General features: G+C 38.4%; 2 protein-coding genes across 7 annotated transcripts in view; one reads left to right on the plus strand and one right to left on the minus strand.

The window, feature by feature from the left end:
* MMRN2 (multimerin 2) overlaps window positions 1-10,383 on the plus strand; it is a 39,230-nt gene extending 28,847 nt beyond the window's left edge. For 3 of the 5 annotated variants that reach the window (XM_039719583.1, XM_039719584.1, XM_039719587.1), the window contains 5 exons: window positions 181-287; window positions 2,357-2,422; window positions 3,456-3,629; window positions 4,688-6,589; window positions 7,600-10,383. In XM_039719583.1, the coding sequence (XP_039575517.1) occupies window positions 181-287; window positions 2,357-2,422; window positions 3,456-3,629; window positions 4,688-6,589; window positions 7,600-7,988 (2,638 nt within the window). In that variant the 3' untranslated portion in view covers window positions 7,989-10,383. The remainder of the gene's footprint in view (window positions 1-180; window positions 288-2,356; window positions 2,423-3,455; window positions 3,630-4,687; window positions 6,590-7,599) is intronic. The other 2 variants (XM_039719585.1, XM_039719586.1) reach the window with 2 other exon arrangements.
* A 2,518-nt stretch (window positions 10,384-12,901) lies between these two features.
* The window catches only part of BMPR1A (bone morphogenetic protein receptor type 1A), a 36,810-nt gene continuing 32,182 nt past the window's right edge, over window positions 12,902-17,529 (minus strand). For both annotated transcript variants that reach the window (XM_039719589.1, XM_039719590.1), the window contains one exon: window positions 12,902-17,507. In XM_039719589.1, coding sequence (XP_039575523.1) covers window positions 17,382-17,507 — 126 coding nt within the window. In that variant the 3' untranslated portion in view covers window positions 12,902-17,381. The remainder of the gene's footprint in view (window positions 17,508-17,529) is intronic.

The raw sequence follows: 17,529 nt of genomic DNA on the forward strand, positions 1-17,529 counted from the left end.
CTAGAGGAGTTTAAAACAAATTTCTATCTTACTTGGTAACAGTGACATTTTGGAATAATGTGTTTAATAATAAAATGCTCTCTACACCTCATAGAATACTATAGAATTCAGGATCAGTCCAACCATGATTGCAAAGGACTTTGTTACAATAAATCTAACACCTAGACCCTTCCTCTCCAGGTACAGGACAGCTCTGAAGCCAGTCTACCAAGTGAAACAGAAGACTCTGAAGTCTTTGCAGTGGAAATGCTGCCCTGGATTTACTGGCAAGGACTGTGAACAGCGTGGTAAGCAAAGCTGGAGAACAAGTATAGGAATGAATGACTAAATGCCAGGCACAATGGCAAGAAATAAATTTGCCTAATTTTTCTCCTTTTTTTTTAGAATTGATGCCTTGTTTTTTCAGTCTGCTATGTCCCAAATCACTGATACTTTGAGACAAGAGCAGTTATACTTAGCTGCAATTAATAGTTAAATAGCATTAGCTAATTATTCTTCTGTTAATAGCACCTTTGTAATATTTACACATGAAAAAAGGTATTAATTTGCTGGAAAGCCTGTCAGGCGTGCACCTTAGACAAGTCCATCTAGGAATGCCTAATTCCAGGTAGAAATTGGTGACATCAGAAAGCCACACTTGTGTGTGAAATGCCCTTATGGTCAGTTCACAGGATGAAATCATGAGCTGGAAATCACAAGGTGTCCAAGTTCAGAGGAGAGGGCAGCCCTCACTCTGCAGTCTGCATTGCTCCTCCTCTCTGCTTACCCTGGCTGCAAAGGCACTGGCTCCTCGGGCAGGGAGCAGCTCTACAGCACAGGCAGGAACAGTGCCTGTAAGCTCCAGGAGAGCTCTAGGAAGAACCTTTAGAGTGAACTACTGTAGCCCATTGCACTGGTGAATAAAGCAGTGGAGGCAGCAGGTTGAGGGAGGGGATTTTGCCCCTCTACTCTGTCTTCCTGAGACTCCACCTGGAGTCCTGCATCCAGCTCTGGGGTCCCCACCTTAAGGACATGGACTTGTTGGAGTGAGTCCAGGAGCACCTCTGCTATGGACGCAGGCTGAGAGAGCTGGGCTGCTCAGCCTGGGGAAAAAAAGGCTTCAGCAAGACCTCAGAGCACCCTCCAGTACCTAATGGGCTACAAGAGAGATGGAGAGGGACTTTTCACAAGGGCATGTAGTGGTAAGACCAGGGGAAATGGCTTCAAACTGAAATAGGGCAGGTTTAGTTTAGGTATTAGGAAGAAATACTTTGCTGTGAGGGTGGTGAGGCACTGGAACAGGTCTCCCAGAGAAACTGTGGGTGCCCCATCTTTGGAAGCGTGCAAGGCAGGTTGGATGGGTCTCTGAGCAGCCTGGTCTAGTGGCCTCCCTGCCATGGTCAGGGGGTGGGAATTAGATGGTTTTTAAAGCCGCTTCCAACCCAAACCATTCTATGATTCTGTAATCTGTGCAGCTGCTAATAAAGAGAGAGGGGAGATAGTGTGGTTTAAAAACTGAATGGTGGTTTAAAAATGGCATTGGCAAGATTTAGCAAATAATACTCAAAAAGCAGAATTTAAACAGATTTAAGAATTTAAATGGAATTAAGAGAATTTAAATGGATAAAAGGTAATTCCCTCTAGCAATTAAGTCAACCATAACAATAAAGGCAAACATATGTCTGAAAATGTTTCCACAACCTATGTCTAACTTACCTTCAGACTCCACAGATAAAAATCTCTGTAGGTTTAGCTTTTCTTCACAGATAGCTTTCATTTGTGGGTTGATCTCTTGGTGAACTTCACTCCTAATATTGGAAAGATATTACCAAATGCAGTGCAACTATTTCAGTCTCTCTATTGTTACACTCTCTATTGACCAAAACCAGCTCCTCCATCAGTATCTTCTATAATATTGGAAAGATATTACCAAATGCCGTGCAACTATTTTAGTCTCTCTATTGTTACACTCATTGACCAAAACCAGCTCCTCCATCAGTATCTTCTCATTTGTACAGCATCATTCACTGCTGCTGCCACCAGAATGTTCAGGTAACTGTGGAACAAGGAAGAGGAATCTCTAGATGGGACCCCCAGAAAAGAAAAAAAGCCCCATTTATTTGCAATAGACTAATTTCTTATGAGCAAAGCTTGGCATGAGTTAAAAATCCCCACACTACACCATATAGCACTGCCATGCATGCAATGTTGTTTGCCAGGGCAAGGAAAGTAAGCTCTCCAGAGAAGGTGCTCTTTCCCCAGGAAGCCTGTCTCCACCTCATTTACACAACACATGAAATTCCTGTGGGGTATTGCTAAACGGCAGTAGTTTCTGCACCTAAAACATTTTCACAGCTGTATCATATCTCAATTGCAGATCCTAATTTTATTCTGGTGCCAGGAACTGAAACTGAAGGACAAGAAGAAGAGTTCTCAAACCACAGTATGTGCTTGAAGTTATTTTCTTTGTGTCCTTTTACCTCTCAGTCACTGAGCAGGAAAAGAAAAGAGAAAAAAAGATTTGAAGCTGTAATTTTAAAGTGATAAGCTATGGACAAACTCTAGTGAAAGCATTCTCTGGGAAAGCTTTGAAACACTACATTTATTGACTTAAATGAGGGCTTTTGCTGTAACACTCTGTGAATATTCACAACAAAGCATCCCAAAGTTTCAAAGCTGTTTGGTCAACAGTGGATGCCAGCTGGTCATGGATGTTAACCCCTTGCTCTGCAGTGGGTTCACAGGAGAGCACACCGTGCTCACAAAAATCTACCAGAAAAGCAATCCACTGAAAATGCTATTTTAGAACGGCCCCCCAGTAGCTCTGAGACTACAATTACATTTGTATCTCAGGCACTCCACCCTACCAGTGTAAGTACCACGAAGGACCCTCCCTCACCACCACCTTGGAAGTGGTGTGGCCTGCAGTGCTATGAAGTGCCTTTCAGCAATTAGTTTCAGGGAAGTATTGCACACTTTTAAATCTACAGCACAAATCCAAAAGTATTTATTTAGAAAAACACCAGTTAAAGGGCCTCTCCATGAGTCAGCTCTGACATACACTGTGCTCCTGATTCCTCAGTGGAATGCCTCAATCGCTCTTTCATCCCCTCCTTTTATTCCAGGCTGTTAAACCTTGCCATCCTTTTAGTCAATGGCTTGAAAAGAGTTAGTATTCCAAAACATTTTTATGGCATGGGGAAATTTCTAATTAAGAGTATTTTATTGCCATCATGGCTGTTGTAGCTGAAATTCTCTGCAAATATTTGAATATATTAGGTTTCCATCACTGTTGGAAAAAATCCTTGCAGACAAACTGCAATTTAAGGTGCCAGAAATCACCAGACCCCCTAAATGTCAGTGCAAAATTTTCAGAATGAAAACCAGACAGGTGTTCTCAGAGGTTTTGCATGAATACCTGTCACCTGGTCGCTGCACCCTGTTGCATGACTTTGTTTTTCTAATCTTGTGACTAGTGTCAACATCAGTGGATTCAAGAGAAATGTTCCAAGTCATTCAGAATCATGAGGCTTTACTGGATGATCTTCAAAGTGATATTCATCAAGCAGCCAGCACCTTAGGTGACTTACAGAGACTATTTGAGAACAACGGTACAAGCATGGTGTTAGAAGTGAACGAGAGCAATTCAGGTGAGAGGTCTGATGCAGAATTATCAGCCCATGACAGGCCCTGTGAAACCACACAAATCAGAAAGAAAATGTGAAAGCAAAAATACCCTGATATTCCTTGGTCTGCTGGTTGCTTCTACAGAGAGATAAAATGGGTGCAATCCCAATGCAAATTAATCAACCAAAGAGTAACTTGAAATGGGAAATGAGAGGAAAGGCACTGTTCAGAATATGCCTTAATCACAGAATAAAGAGGTTGCTTATATTTAAAATTTGTTAACTTTACTATTCTGTTTCTATGGCTTCTTCTTTTTTGTGGGGATGCAGAGTTCAGATCTGTTCTTTTTCCATACTTATGCTGTACACTCTGATGTGTGGAATAGCACACTGGTGTTACATGAAAAAATGAAACATTTGACCCATCTCTGAAAGATTGTTTCTGCCATACACAGGAGTAGGAAAAAAAGAGCTGCTGAAATTTAACCTACCACAGTGTGCCACTGGCTTGCAGAAATATTTTCTAATGATACAGACTACACAGTACTCAGTGAACTTCAAGGCACTCGAGATTGAACTGCAAAGTTAGAAACTGAGCCTTAGTATAATTCTCATATACACCAGATACCTCATAGGTTTTTCAAGTTATTTACTCCTGACCTGGAATATTCAGCTGTTAAGATGCTGTATAACCCTATGGAGTTGAAAGCATGAGAAAACAACATTATGACACAGTCAAAAAAGGAAGAGCCCACTAACTAAGAACTGTTAAGAAAACGGACAGTTATGGCCACTGGAAAAAACACCTGTACACAGGTTTCAAAAAAGCATAATTTTTAAGATAAATGGGGAAATCAATACATATCCAAGTTATTTTCTGTGCAGTCTTAGACACCACGTGCTTCATTGTAACCTTGATTTAACAATAGGCTATTTTTGCAATTGTTGAAATTTATCATGAGGTCAGATTCTGGAGAGTAAGACAGCAACTACTATAGAAAAATGAACACTTGAGTTAACCTGGGGAAGAATTCCAAAAGCACAATTTAAATTTAATTTTTTTTTTCCAATTGTATTAACAGATCATCAGGAAAGACTTCTGCAGCAAGTTTTGTTTCCTCATGTGGAGAATTTTCTAAGGAAACAATTTAATCCAGTGTGGGCAAGCTTCAACAAAAGCTTACAGAACCTCTCCAACATAGTAAGAAATTTGTCCCATGATGTGGAGGCCAACAAGAAAAGCATAGAAAGATTCCAAGAAAGCACTGTGCCCAAGAAGGAATTCCAGGAGCTGGGAACTAAATTTGAATCAAAAGTCCAAGAAAACATAGTGAAAGTTGACCAGGCAAAAAGAGATATAGAGAACAAAGTGCACATGCAGCAGGCTAATATTCACTATAATCTCAGCATGATCAAGGCAGATACTGACACAAGACTCAAGAAGCTTCATAAGGTACAGCAGTCCCATTTCTTAGCTTTGAACAACAGCATAGCAGATATGAAACAAGAGCAAAACCTTCTTGAAAATAAATTGGAAGCTTTGAAAAAAAATTTAACAGAACTTTCTTTGCATCATGGTCCTAGAGATGAAAACAGCCAGTTAACCATGAAACATATGAATGAAATACTGTCAGGGCATGCCAAGCAGCTTAAAGAACTTTACATGGAGTCAGATGTGGCCTTTCAGAATATTGCCGTTTTAGAGAGGTGGTTTAAGGAGTTAAAGAAAAACATCTCAAAGTACAGGCCAGAAGATCTTACAATAACTTTAGCTGAGAAATCAGTTGTTATGGAAGAAAACAATGCAGCAATGGAAAGGCAGATATCAGAGCTCAACTACACTCTCTCAAACCTTCAGGAAAACTACTCAGATCTGCTGCGGTACATGGAGGAATGCAATTGCCAGAGAGTATCTACTGACACTGATGTACTGGAGGAAGATGCAAGGAATAGCACTTATTCCCTTGAAGATACCCAGTCAAAGGATATGAAGCACTTGGAGTCAGTTTTCAGAGATTTCTTCAAGAGTGAAATTGAAGAGCTCTCCTCAGCTATTCCATCCATCCATCTGTCTCTTAACCTCCGTCAAGAAGAGAACAGACAGCTTCAGTCACAGGTTATGGCTTTTTCAGAAGACATGGGCTTGCTGAAGAGCAAAGATGAAGAAATTCATCGGCACATCAAGTATCTCAACAGCTCTTTTAGCTCTCTTTTGAAAGATGCAATGCGGCACGAAGAAGCATTGGAGGCTTTACTGAGACATGAATTTCTGGATGTCTTTTTTGAAGATGATTTTAGTAGCCTAATACCATCAGTATTTCAGCTGCAAGAATCTCTCAGACACTTTTCAGATAAACTGCAAGAACAAAATATGACTTTAGAATCTCTCAGGAGGAGATTTCATCCCTTGGAGAGAAGTCACCAGAATAATCATGATGCTCACTTGCCTCCTAAGCACCCTGAGGAGGAAACACAAACCTCCTCTACTCTACACGAAGTCAGCAGTCAACACAGTGTCATAGAACACATGGAACCTAACTATGAGGCTGCCAAAGATGACTCCTTGGAGAGCTCAGCTTACAATGATATCATGACTCTGAAGCATGATATCAAACATCTGAGCCTGGCAATCAAGAGGCATGAATCCAGAGGTGACATAAGTCTCTGCTGCAATCATACAATAGCAAATGTAATTGAGCCACTCAACGTTTCTGTAGAAATTCTCTCTGCAGATTTAGCAACCATCAAGCGGAATCTGGAGGAACATCTGGTGACTTTCAAAAAACTGTTTGGAAGTAATGAAGAATTAGGTGCCTCAAATATAAGTCTGGATGTTACTAAGATTCAGTCAATGCTGCAGAAAAAAGGGAGGAGGCAACAGAAAGGTCAAGACAAGCAAAGAGACAAGAAAAGGTCTGAGAAGCACAGAGAAAATACACAAATAAGTGGAAGAAATACAGGGCAGACAGAATTTGTGGAAAAAGGTGTGTTCTTTTCTTTCACTTGCTCATGTACAGGTCTAGCTTCTTTTTAGGCCCTGATGAAAGTTCCACACACAGAGATATTAGTATTAGTTATAAGAACTATCAGGTATCTTGTGGGATGCTAGAGGGAGAAATTTTGACATTACTTACATCCTCCCCCTGCACCAGTTTAAATAGAGAAAAAAAAGCAGTTTGAGTGAGAACCATGCAGATATTCTGCTGTACTGTGGTTAAGACCAATAAAATAACTGCTATAGCTGCTAGGAAATTGGTCTTGAACTAAATCAACTTGAGGTGTTCAGAAGACAAATTTTGTTTGTAGATCCTCATGTTAGTGCAGTAGCACTCTTCTCTTTGGAAGCTGATGTGGAATGCTTCCTTTCCCCTGTTACTTTGTTACTTGGCTCTGGGAGGAGCGCACTCAAAGCACCAAGTCCTTCTCAAGACAGACAGATGCATTAAATGAACTGCTATAATTTGCACAGGAAATTATGGAACAGGCAGTACTGACCAGAGAGCACATTCTCTCTCTCTTACAACCAAGCTTCAGAGACAAGTTTCCAGCTTATACTTCACTGGGACTGGCCAGTTCCCTTTCCCTATAAGCATGTGACCATAAGCACCTGGTAATTACAAACACCACAACTTTAACATTGGCTTTTATGATTGCAGCCCTTGCTATAGACAAAGGGCAAAAATCAGCCCCTTTAGGCAGATGTGCTGCAAAACTGTAGTTAAGATGAATAAGCAGAAAACATATTCTTAACTGATTTAGTAAGAGAGTGCTATTTTTTCTCCCCCTGGGTGGTCCCAGCATTCCACTTCTCCTAGAGTTCCAGGGAATCATTTGGTCTACTTCAGTGCACATAACCATTTCCAGTGTCTAGCTTTGCAAAGAAGCATATAAAAATCAGGCTTGATAGGGATTCACCTTATCTCCCATCCTGATGATCCTGGGGAGAGAAGAGTGCTCACTGACTGCTAAAATCCTGTTCCTCTTTCTTTTTCAGACTCATTGGTGGCATTCCATGTGGGATTCTCAGAAAGAAAGGATAAAGAAAAAACTGTGAGGTTTAATGAAACATACCTCAATTATGGAAACAGCTATTTCTCTGAACATGGCCACTTTAAAGCACCACACAAAGGTGTCTACCTGTTCGTCATCTCTGTGGAGTTCAGCTCAGGACCAGCACTGGGACAACTCTCCTTCAGCCGTGGGTACAAAAGAACTCTCTCAAGCAGTCAGAGGAAAACCCCACATGGAAACACCATGACTACATTTGCTTTAGCAGAAATGGAGAAGGGGGAGACAGTGTGCTTTGAATTGCTGCAAGGCTCTGTAGTGAAGCGAAGCCCGCCTGGGACAACTATGGGTGGATTCCTAATATCTAAAACTTGAATAGTGACATTTATGTTTTATTAATCTCCTTCCATAGATGCAATGGATGCATTCACTATTGCTTCATCTGTGATGTATTCAATGCTACTGCATGTGTTTAAACATAGCACTACCCTAGGTTTGTCTTCATGCTTCTTTTCTGAAGTGTTTGGCTTTTGATTAGTTGCTTATGAGCAGCAATGGGATTTTCTTTCAAGTGAAAAGCTAATGGTTTGGACTCCAGATGTATCAGCACACACATTCCCAAATCCTTCCAATGTGAGAACTGCACATAAATGTTTTGTGGGACTTCACTTTTAACACAAATTTCTCCTTCCCCATGGCAAAAGAATATCCTCTCATGACAAATACCCCCAGTCAGTGGCAAGGAAAAGATTTTAGGTAGGACTGCACACTCTCATGTTATGTGAATGGACCTTAAAACGCAGAAGCCAGGGCAATTTTACCTTTTAATTCTCTGTGGACCACAGACTATCTTGGAAACTTCTGCAACTCACTCCAATGTTTCAGTCTGTGCACAACAGGAACACTAGAAGAAATCCATCAAACCCACTAAAATTCACTCCATTGCCAGTATTTGCAAGCAAGGATCTCCTAAATGGTCCAGTCTTTGTTTCTTGGCCTGTGAGGTATTTCAACTACAGTGCAAAAATTTAAAGCATTGTCAAGATGAATTACATTTACATTTAGACACTAGGAAAATATCGACAATATTTTAGAAGTATTAGCAAAAACACAGTTTATTTCTAAAGTTAATCCTAGAGATTATCCTGAATTCAGCCCAGAGTTCAGTATTTAGTAAATATTTTAAAACCAAGCAAGCAAACCCAAAATCAAAAGGTCAAAAGGCAAGCTCATTGGTCTGTTGTCACTGCTGAATATAAATTTGTGATGAGAGTAAATCAAAGAGTAGAACTTCTGAAATGTAGAGGGTTTTTTATTTCCAAAACTTCAAAGTGACCATGCCTGGTCATGTCTTAAACTTTTCTTTTGTCAAATAAAACTTCCCAAAGACTTCCACTTTAAAGAAGTTCAAGTATTGTGGTATTTTTATCTATCCTAATACCTTACATAGCAATATTAAAACAATTAAATTTGCCAAAATGAAATGCACTTTGAAATTACTAGTATTTTTGATGAACATATAAATTAATATGCAAATTACACCATTTTGAGGTAGCATTTTTTAACGAATCTATTCTGCTGCTAAGAATTTTCTCCCCACCTACCTGTATTCTAAGCAATACTAACCTATCATTAATTGTTAAAAACCCCCAAAACACCGGTACCAACACACAATGCACTTAAAGCAACAGTCTGACAAGCAGACAATACCTATCTTTTGAAATAAAGCTACAAAGCAATGTCAGCTACTGACTTGCTGAGAAGATAGTTTTCTCTATCCTGAAAAATCCAAGAAAACTAACAACAAAAAATGCTCCTTATCTCCTCCTGGCCAGTGCTGATTTCCACAGGAGATGCCCAGGCCAGGTGTTTCTGTTTTTCTAGCAGGGAGCCATGGCTCCCACTGCTCTGCTGCAGGCAGCACTAAGTGCCTGCAAACTCAGTGTCATTTCCTGTCCCACTTTTGCTCAAAATATCTGAGGGAAGAAAGAAGAATAAAATTGAAAGGGTGAAAATAAAGAAAACCATCAAATTGTAAGATTAGGTCCTTTCAGTACAAAGCTACCACCCTGGAGTGACTCAGATGGGTTTTTACCAGTGTTCCTCCAATTCCTGATTTTTGTGGTGGCAGCATTCTGCAGAGCCAGGCCAAGTGTGCTGCCCATGGCAGGGTGGTTCAAGGAACACCTCATCTTCAGTGCACACCAATTCTGCACCCACCAGCCAAGTTCCACAAATAAGCACCACTGGGGAATATGTGTATGTTACATATGGGGGATAGGGTACACATATGTATTTCAGAACATTTTGCTTTTAAACCCTTGACAGAAAGCTTCAACTGGAATGAAAACCACTTGGAAAGGGACAAACAAGGTAGCAGAGAGCATTGCAGTTCATCCAGTCAGGTTTTGTGTCCTTCCTTGTGTTTACCAGAGTACCTTTGTTGAAGAATACTCCAGATGAGTTCAGAGAACACTGACTCCAGAGTGAACAAAGTGTTCATTTAAAGACGTTTTTGTATTCTAAAGGTGTCTTCAAATACGTGCTTAAGTTAGCCATCTGCACATACAAAAAAGACACACTTGACTGGGAGTGCCCCATAATTTTTATGGGGCAAAAAATGAATGAAAGAGAATGGGATAAATCACTCTGCTGGCTGCTTAAACCAGGAAGACTGACTTCCTTCTCAAGCAACAAGAGAACAATGATTAATCTCCTGGGCTGTGGTTTTGTTGGTTCAAAGCAATAAACCAGCTTTATAATAAGCCTCCATCTATACCACTCTTGCATTTTTTTTGTGGGATGGCTGTTTGGCCTTTTTTATTAGATCAACATAGCCACACCACTATGACCTGTATTTTTAGGCAAACTAGAGAAATCAATTTAATAAAGATAATTTAAAATAAAGCTATTGGTTGGCTCAGGGGATTTAGGAGAATTTCCAAACATGAAAAACAACCTGAAGCTGACCATAGGCTCTGGGAAGAGTTGTCTGTAAGAGCTCCAGTTTCCCTCACAGCAGACTGACTAGACTAATGTGCCTGATGGCCAGGCAGCAATAGGCACAGAAACGTGTGCTCACTCCAGGATACAGATATATGTAATGTCAATCTGACACATATTCAAAAATAAAAGGTTCCAGCAGCTTTTAGTGCTTCCTAGAAACCTGCCAGAAAACATTGTCACTGCTTCAAGTGTATTGTATTTCCAGATCAAGGCACTAAGCTTTGTAATAAGGTAGAAACCTGTGCATCTTAGTGCCTTCATGGAATTATTTTGTTACTGATCTGCTACATTATGAATTTCAGTATCTTACAGTACATTTTAAAATTAAAGTCTCCTAATGTTTTTTGTTTCCTTTTCCATTAATAAGACAATCTCCTCATTGTACTCCAAATTCAAATACCAACTGAGTCGTGTATAAACAATTTTACTTTCTCTAGATCCAGCAATGCCTGAATTCTGCAGGTAATACCCACATCAAGGCAGAGCCTGAAGCCCAAGGAGGTGTCCCCATGAAGCACTCAGGAGGTGGTCAGCCCACAGCAGTGCTCCTTTCTGAGCTCACATTCACAGCTGACACTGATCTACTGCATTCACATCAGTGAGGAAGACCAAAGTGGTGTTCCAGGGAAAGGTGAAGATAAAACTGCAGAAGGAATTAAGGAAATTAACAGAACTAAATCTGATCTTTTCTGAATTTAGTGTTACTTCTGCTATTTATTTAAAAGTTCGTGATGCAGTTTGCTAACTACCCAGTTTGCTTTTTGGTGTGCCCACAAAACATGCATGTGCAGTGTTTACACATTTCACTGGATACTGCTGATTCACCTCTTATATGCTGATGCCAACTCATCAGTAATGTATTTTATACAGTGGTCAAACACACCCATTTATAATGGAGCATTTGGTATTTAATACTAGCAGGCAGTAGAACCTATTTTTACGTCTCAAAACTCCCCAGTTTCTTTCCCAAATGGTCAAACACACCCATTTATAATGGACAGCATTTGGTATTTAATACTAGCAGGCAGCAGAACTTATTTTCACGCCTCAAAACTCCCCATTTTTCCCAAATCCTTTCTTTAGGACACAGCACCACCGTGTGGTCCTGTCTCGAAGCAGCACCGAGAGAAAAGGCTGCTCAATCAACACGGACAGGTGCAAACACTCACCCACAATTCCCATCATGTCCTCCTGCAACGTTAACATGAAATCCCAGTGAAGACATTCCATTCCACAATAGCCACAACCACAGGAAAAAGGTTTACTTTGCCAAGATACTAGTTTAAGGAGACCAAATCTTTGTGCAGTCTAATTTCCTGGTATTATGTGTTAAAGGACAGAAAGGTTTGAAACTATATTGCTGATCTTTCCACTGCACTTTCCAGAACTATGCTGCAAGAATTTAACACTTGATTGTATAGGGAAAACAAAACGAGGCTTATAATTATAATATATTGGTAACAGTTTTTTATGGTGTTCAGTTACTTTCTAGCTACTGTAAAAAATATGTATTTAAATTTAAGATTATTCCTGATTAAATGCAAAAAGAGAACAGAAACTGATCTTACTTCTTTCTCCTTGTAAACTAAAGGTGGATTCTGTGGAGAGTAGAAGCCAATGCATTTCTGCAATGAGAAAACAAATTCTGGCTCTCTCTTCATAGTACTCACAGGTGAGATATCCCCTTGACTGGTCTTCATTTGCTTGAATCATAAAAACCAGAGTAAATTTAGCAGGATATACAGAAGCACCTGCATATTTTTGCAACAAGCAGTATATACACATATTAAACTCAAATATCTTAATTTGGATACTATACACCAAGAATGTTGTACACGGAGGGAACAAAAAGCAATTACGAAATTCCCCATCCCTTTATTTTTTCTGTTTTTACCTGGTAAGCTTGAGGCAAATTTATATGGATAAAACCAACATGTAGGGAACTTGCATATGTTCAAACAAAAGTATTATTTGATTTTGACTTGCTTTTGGCTTTGCCGTAACACAGGGATAAAAATCAGGAGAAGGAAACACTGTTTTTTACTGTTGCACCCAAATTTAAATATTGTGCAAGGAATAAAGAGCTTGAACTTAGAGAGCACCAAATAATTTTCAATATCATTGAACAATAAAAGCAGTAATCAACAACTTACTGTGGGGGGAAAAAAGCCATCAACGAGGTATAAAAAAGTAGGGAATTATTTAGTTACAGTATTAGGATTTCCAAGTTATTACATCTTTTAAGGCAAAATCTTATAGTAACAAAACACATTACTAATGCGTACTAAAATAAGGTTATTTACTTAAAAATGATACATTGGACATAATCTGTGTACAGAACAAGCAATTCATGGTAAACTCAATAAGGCACCTTCTAAAGCAGATGCTGTACAAAATACATTAGTGTGTTACATTTTTAAAGTAGTATTCTACACTTCTGGCATATAACACACACAAGAGTGTGACCATTTGTCTTGTTCCACTCTTCTTTCATATTTTATTTACATCTTCCCTAGGTTAACTACAATGTTATTTATTCTTCTTGTATACAATATAGTACATTTCATTTTGGGCATGTCATGTCGGAGCACAAATGTCACTACATGATGTGGGCTTCTAGAATTGCATTAAACAGGAAAATTTCACAAAGCAACAATTACATTGTCAAAAAACCAGAAGTAATGTGCCCTCTACTTCTGCTGTTCAACCAAGGCTGAGCACCATGGTTCCATAAGGACTCTACTGTGCAACACTGCCAGCTGCTTTTAGACATCACCCCTACTTGGAATAAAGATTGTGGGCACAGGATAAAGACTTAACTCAGAGGCACTGTCAGGAGAGTGAGCAAAGGCTAAATCGTTTTAATATTTCACAGAAGACAAGCATGTAACTTCCCTTTAAAAATATCTGCAATAGCAAAAGAATGTTTATTAACTTTATATCTCTGCTCTTCAAACACTTTTAGACCATTAAAATACAGTCTGTTAAGACAGAATAGATGAAATGTATCCAAATGATTTGTTTTATAAACACATTCAAATGGTCATTTAGATCAAGATCTAAAATTTGATTCTAGACTACTATGGAGGTAACTTAAAATATTAATTTTACATTTCATTCAAGGCCTCAAAGAAGGCTACTAAAGAAAATAATTCAGAAAAAGTGATGGATATTGGGAAAACTGTTTCTTGAGGAAAAATTACATTAAGTAAAAATTCAGAATAAACTCAGAATGTAAGCCTAATTTTCCCTATAGAAATACCACATTTCTGGTGGAATTTGCAAGTTAACCAGGAACACAAAAACTTTCCTTTTAGTTGCTGTAACAATAAGAATGAAGTGACTCCAATTATTTCCATCTAAAATCAAATGGAACAATAATCAATGAACAAAAAAATCCCTCCATATGAGTGTTTAAGAACTTCCAAAGGCACAGTCTTGATACTCCCCAAGGTATTTTCCACACAGCTGATTTTTGTATTAAAAAAACAAACCAAAAAAACCCCTAAAGAACTACATTTGCCAGTTTTGGAAGATATTTTTTTGAACGACAAATGCCTAAAATTTTGACCACCAAAAATGAGATTAATCACAGTCCAATAGAAGAATCTTATTACTCTCTCTGACCTTAAAGGCTTCTGAACACTACAGGATTGCATAAAGCAACAACTTACCTTTGGAGTCTGCATTAATTATGCTTAGTTAAGTAAAAATTAATGGGCTGGCTTAGAGCACATTTTCCCCCCAAATGATTTAAGTATCAATGTAGACATCCTTTAGTGTTAATGTTTTGTTGATTATCAGAATCAAGGAAGCTGCTGTTCAGCACAGCAAAAACTACACATCCATGATACATTTGAGTATGAACAGAGTAATTGAAGTGCTGATAAATTAGGTTTAAGGCAAAAAAGATTTTTTTTCTCTCTCAAAAAACCATCTTTGCAGCAGTTGGCTCTATGTTAAAGTAACTTGAAAATCAATTTAGGTCCTAAGGTGTCTAACCATCCTATTGCTGCCTTGCAAATACCTAAACAATGGAAAAGAAAATAAGGGAAAATTTACATATTATTGAAATTCATACTTCCAGAAGGGGCTTCCTGAAGAGCTGGGAAAAATGAACTAAAAAAAAATAATTCACAAAACATGTTTACAGTTAATGAAGATGTGGCAAATTCTAGAAGAAATGACAAAATGTTCTACATAGGATGGGGTTAATTTAGACAGATCTCCATGCTCTGAAAGTTTAAGCTAGCAGGGTATCTACATAAACATTTTTTCCTTCTTATTGATAAAAATTCTAGAGAAGGAAAAAAGAGCTTATCCCTTACTTTTTTTGGCTTATACCAAAAGTTTTCCAACTACCTGTGCAAAAATTATGTGCGAAGACATGACTAACAATTTCAAATCATCATAAATTTCTTGGCAATGGACGGAGAAACATTTTTTAAAAGCCCTTTATCATGAGGATTGTGGCACAATATCATAATTCTCTTGCTGTTTTCAAATAAGTTAAAGTTGACATACCTATGAACTTCTCGGCCAGAATACATATTAATACTTAAAGGCATTACTAAACAAAAGTAATGACTTTATTTTAAAAAAAAAGTCCCTTGAAATAGCTAGTTTTCTATAAAATATGTAGAACTGTTAAATAAAGTCTGTACATCACAATAGAAAATAAAAATACTGCAATCTTTTGCCTGACCATTTACATTATGGGAACTACAGGATTAAAACAAAAAGGTAACATGCTAAAAGGTTGTAATTGTTCACAAATCACATTGCTTCTGTGTTACATTGCTTTGTATCAGTTGTATTTTCAAGGGAAATTTAAACACATCAAAACAATCTCTATGTAAATTTTTTAAGACAACAAATAATCTGGCATAAATCAATCTGAAGTTTTAACAATTTCATCAGTTCTGGTATTATTCTTAACTTTTTTCTTCAAATCTCAACTATGGCGTGTGTGTGTGCGTATATCTAATTGTACAGATGTACTTAGGACTAGTTATTTATTGTATTTTTTTTTACTAAAGCACAAAACACACTGTATAAATAACTTCCCTTTTTAAAGTTATCTAGAACAAGATTTACAGTACAAAATTATAGGCACTTAAAATTATCAAATAGATTCAATGGTTCCAATACTGTGTGTTCAATCTTCAGACAATTCATGCTTTGAAGCTTCAACTTGAGTTATGGTACTATTTTCTAACTTCCAAGAAGAAGTGCCAAAGGAGTTATAAATCAATAATTCTACTTTACAGTAACCTCATGGAGGGTTCTGGCTTCTATACACCTTGTGTGGGTCAGTGGTGAAATTGGGGGAACTTCAGTTTCTCGTTCAGGTCCAACAGTTGGCACAATAAAGCCAAGTTTTGCAATTGTGCTAACTTACTGTATCTTCGTGATTTAATTTCAATGCCATTCCTCCCAAACTTAACTAGAACTTACAACACCCACTGATTTACCTTGTCTCAAATCTTCACTTCCACTAAGTGGCCCACAGATGTGGCCTCCTGTGTCTACATCAGAGCAACCCAGCTCCAAATCTGCACGCTGTGGATCTGATCTTCAACAGTTCACACTTCTCCTGGTCTCGACCTTTTTCTGCATTCTCTGATCTTCAGAGCACCCAGAGCTTCCTGCCTTCCCTCTTTTGTGTCTGTACACCAGACTTGTTCTCAAGCCTTTCAAAACTCACCTTCTGCCTAGTTTTGTCAAATGATGAAAGAGCACATGGTACAGCTGACAAATCCCTTCCTTTGTGGGAAGAAATTCAGAGCCTGACAGACACTATCAGAGTCCTAATACTGCAGGAAGGCAACACACATCACCATCAGTCTTTCTGCTAAGATGTAAAGTATTCTATGGCAAAAATGCTGGTTGCATGTGGCACTGTGAAAAAAAATATGACAAATTTCAGGGATCCAATTATGAAGCTCTCTCTAGACTGCAAGTGAGATGACCAAAGCAGCCTACATCTCTAGAAGAGATTGTTTCAAGCTCCTTACAGATTTAGGCAGGCATTTCTAAATTACTTAATGGTTCACATTTTTGCAGTTCTCCTTGTGACCAAATAAAACCAAAAAAATTAAAACTGAGATTTCTGAAGATAACTTAATGGCAAAAGATTCAGTAGCAAATCTCTGATTGTGGAGCCACAAAACGCACGGAGCCCTGACCATAAAACTTTGTTCATTTAAATGGTTTCTTATATATTCCAAATGACAGCAAAATAATCCTGGCACACACATAAAGGCATAAAGAACTGTTTAACTGAGTAGTATTACAAACAGATTAATAACCTACAGGCTGTTTCACCAAAACTTGGTATGGATTGACTAGGTTTTATCAGGTAGAAGACAAAAAAAAAAAAAGCTTATATTCTCCATCTCTGTTGAATCCATATAGCTTGTTAGGCTTTCACAGAAAGCACTGTAATCTGAACATTCAATTCAGTACCCAGAGTTTTACTGGAGACTCACTAAGTATGATTGAAGTCTCAATGCAGCTCAAACCAAAACAAAACGTGTATTTTCTCAAGGCTGTCCATATATGTAGCACGTAGTGTATAGAGGCTCTCAGTATCATGGTCCATGAAGTACTGAAAGATTTCATTAGCAGCCTGTAGAAGTGTGCTGAGAAAATATACTGAATCTCAGTTATTTCCTCTTCTCTATTTTTATCTTCCTCACCCACGTTTGAGTGAAAAGATCTAGGGAGTCCAGCTTTGCTCTCCAAAGTCAATTTCCTATGTCAAATCTTTACATCTTGTGATTCCACCATCTTGGCAAGTGTCTTCTTGATCCTCAAGGCAGTGAGCCTTGAGGCAGGATTATGAGCCCAGCACTCAGACATCAACTTCAATATTGCTCTTAAACACTGCAGAAGGAAAAACAAAAGG

Source organism: Passer montanus, unplaced genomic scaffold, assembly GCF_014805655.1.
Source record: "Passer montanus isolate IOZ18808 unplaced genomic scaffold, ASM1480565v1 scaffold42, whole genome shotgun sequence".
In the NCBI taxonomy this organism is placed as follows: Eukaryota; Metazoa; Chordata; class Aves; order Passeriformes; family Passeridae; genus Passer; species Passer montanus.